The sequence below is a fragment of the Populus euphratica genome, unplaced genomic scaffold (assembly GCF_000495115.2).
Source record: "Populus euphratica unplaced genomic scaffold, PopEup_1.0 scaffold577.1, whole genome shotgun sequence".
Taxonomy (NCBI): domain Eukaryota; kingdom Viridiplantae; phylum Streptophyta; class Magnoliopsida; order Malpighiales; family Salicaceae; genus Populus; species Populus euphratica.
In genome coordinates, this window is record NW_011500243.1 from 1 (window position 1) to 3,218 (window position 3,218).

The window sequence follows — 3,218 nt, forward strand, 5'->3', positions numbered from 1 at the left end:
ATTTACATTTACCCTGTTAATAAAATCTGTTTTCATTAGTAAATTTGCCTCCTTCCTGGCAGTACACACCAGAATATAACGCAGAAAATCACGAGCATTATACAATCAAGTCTTAAAAAGATGATTTGGCATCCAAGTGCAGAAGACAAGCATGCTACCTATATATTAACCAACGCAAATCCAACTAGATTACAACCTTCAAAATTCTCCTCCCAATTATTACTTAAGGCAGATTTGGTTCCAAATCAATCAATCATTACCCACGGACAAAGGGCAAGCTAAATTGTCATCAGTCTTTCTTTACATGGTGGACCTACAAGGTCAAGCACAGTTGTTGAGAACAAGGACGAATACTAGATATTCTGGCTCATTTCAATGGCAAAGTTTTACTTGCTAGTATGACAAAATAAATTAATAAAAAATACAAGGAATCACCACGGAAAGGACAAATGTACATGCCAAAATCTCACTTAGTAATATACAAAATGTCCTTTGTTCCATGCATAGAAACAGGAAAGTTGGAAGGAAACCCTATCCGCAAGGAGCATATCTTTTATAACTACCTTTTTTTTATCCCCTTACCCCTATCCGCAAGGAGCATATCTTTTATACCTTTTTTTTTTTTTTTCCCTTGCCATTTCTCACATCCACACAAACCAAAAAAGAAATGGGACAGGAAAGATAATAAGACAGCCTGGACATGCCTAAATAAAATCAGGATCCCTCCCCATTGGTGAAAGGTCTGGATGAATATTGCTCTCAGGCCTTCGTGGGCCTCTGCAAGACAAATAGAGCAGAAAAATTAGATGTCTGGAGCTAATGTCTGAACATAAACCTTGAATACATTCCAGATGCATAAGCACACGAAATCCATTTGTAGGCATAAGAAACCAAAAACTTGGGCCACCCATAATGAAGACCAGGCAAATCTAGAATATAAGTTATTTGGGTATGCTTACAAGTTCATACAAAATTATGTGCAACTCCTGATGTTCTATCTCTGCATGTTTTCTTAATATAGACAAATGCCTGGAGCTAATATCTGCTTGTTTTCTTACACAACCAAGAAACTAATTTCGTTCAATTCTTTATTATCTTTATCTATTTATTTATTATTATCACCACATCACATGCAGATTTGACAAAATGCCCCTCCTCCACCACCCCTCCCCATTCATATAAATTCCTCATTCTGGTTTTTGGACAAATGTTCATTCATATGAACAGGTATCGTGCTTACAGAACAGCCACCCTTACAATTCCACTAATTCTTAATACCAAGCTAAGGCTGGATCCAACATTTAGTTTTTTGGTAGAGATGATTTGGACCAGATAGAGTCTATATGAAAATGCCAATATGACTCTTCATACACAAACTAGCGCATGGAGACAACTATGATCCATGAATCAAACTCTTTAAAAGAAGGAAAAGATATGAGTCAAAGTATGCTAAATCCTCAAAAAGAACTACATCATACAATATCAGTGCTTCGGTAAACTTAAAAAGTACAAAGTTTTTGGACAAAAATTCAAAATGAAAGCAGGATCAGTAATTTGGGAACCAAGAGCTTAACATCAAGCTTGCAAGGAAAAGTTCAAAAGAAGATCTTGGCATGCAACAGCTCACCAAGACAACAGAGACACATTACTTTGGTCTGTACCAAACACATTGTGAGCAAGGTGCTTACTGTTCAGAACAAAACCAAAACTGGGTTTTTTTTTAAACCACACCCAACCACATGACTTAAGAGAAATCCAATTTAACTGAATGGTTTTGATTTACTGCAGTAATTCAGTTTTAATCAAATAATGTTACAGACTGTTTTGTTATTCTTAACAAATATTAAGAAAGTAAATCCCAAATGGGCTTTGGCAGATGTAAAAAAATCAATGTACCTGGTAAATCGATTGGGCTCAAAACCAGGTACCCCAGGAGGGCCAAAGGGATCAAAACGAGCACCTGGAGGAACGCCGCTGTGTTCATAAATTCACACACTATTAGTTCTGTTGATGATACCATATTATAGCAAAGTGAAGGAGAGGGAGAGGGAGATCTCACAGTCGTCTCCCAAGTAAACCAGGGTCATCTCCAAATAAACCAGACCAGCTAGGATCATCAGGCCCTGCAAGCACATGGTAAAAATAAGCAATGCCGAAAGAAATGAAACATGCCTGTTTATTGCTTCATTAATTGCAATTAAAAAGTACAAACCTATAAGCATGCCCCCACCTCTGCCAGCCCTGAAAAACAGTTCAACAAAATATATCATTAAAATTGTGAACTAAAATGGTGTGACAAATACCAATTAGTGAATACAAACAGCTAATTTAAGATGCATACCCTGTTGGATACATTCCAGCGCCAGCCCCAGGATACAGATCACTCATTGGATTTACAGGAATTGGAGGAACTACATATCTGAAAAGCAAATCAGAAAACAGAAAGTGAACCTTCATAATAGCGGGGAACTGAATGAAACTGACCGCGCTCCAGCAGGAAACTTGAGCAAACCTGGAGGAACTACATATCTGAAAAGCAAATTAAAAAACAGAAAGTGAACCTTCATAATAGCAGGGAACTGAATGAAACTGACTGCGCTCCAGCAGGAAACTTGAACAAACCAAAGCATGCATTCCCTGCAATGCATTGCAGGGAATGCAAGTTCTGGAGGGCAGAACATATGTGCATAGTACACACGCAGACAGACTTGTGCATATCCTTTTGAGTTAATTAAAGGCTGGGATTGATTCTTGTAATAACTTGCATGCTAATTTCTGTTCATATCCATTTACTCCTCTTGTTTACAACATTGAAAGAGTGTGGGTAACTTCTTGGGTTTGTTGGACAAACTAGTTGGAGGCAAACACAAGTGAATTGGCAAGCGAAAGAGCTGCGTCTAGCAGGACTAGACTGCCATATAGGGGTTGAAAATTTTGACAGGAAATTGACCTTGTCACAATTAAAGCTCATCTAGGATACTTGAAAGATGGAACATAATTTCTTTAACATATTACAAGCTGAAGAATCATACACAGCATCGATAAATATTAGCTTTATATAGTTATATCATGTACAGCAACATCAATAGAAGCAAACAATCTTGAATACATATAACAATTAAAGTTTTTCATGAATTTTGTGGCATTAACTTTGCTCCTAAAATTATAATTCAGGTATTCAAACATTGCATGAGCAAATTAAAATCTAATTAAGCAAA

General features: G+C 37.0%; 1 protein-coding gene across 1 annotated transcript in view; it reads right to left on the reverse strand.

Annotated features, from left to right (window-relative positions):
* Positions 1 to 439: 439 nt before the first annotated feature.
* LOC105112588 (proteasome inhibitor-like protein) overlaps positions 440 to 3,218 on the reverse strand; it is a 5,882-nt gene continuing 3,103 nt past the window's right edge. The window contains exons 5-10 of the mRNA XM_011008324.1: positions 2,342 to 2,419; positions 2,213 to 2,241; positions 2,060 to 2,123; positions 1,897 to 1,974; positions 613 to 777; positions 440 to 559 (exon numbers count right to left, since the gene is read on the reverse strand). Of these exons, the coding sequence (XP_011006626.1) occupies positions 705 to 777; positions 1,897 to 1,974; positions 2,060 to 2,123; positions 2,213 to 2,241; positions 2,342 to 2,419 (322 nt within the window). The 3' untranslated portion in view covers positions 440 to 559; positions 613 to 704. The remainder of the gene's footprint in view (positions 560 to 612; positions 778 to 1,896; positions 1,975 to 2,059; positions 2,124 to 2,212; positions 2,242 to 2,341; positions 2,420 to 3,218) is intronic.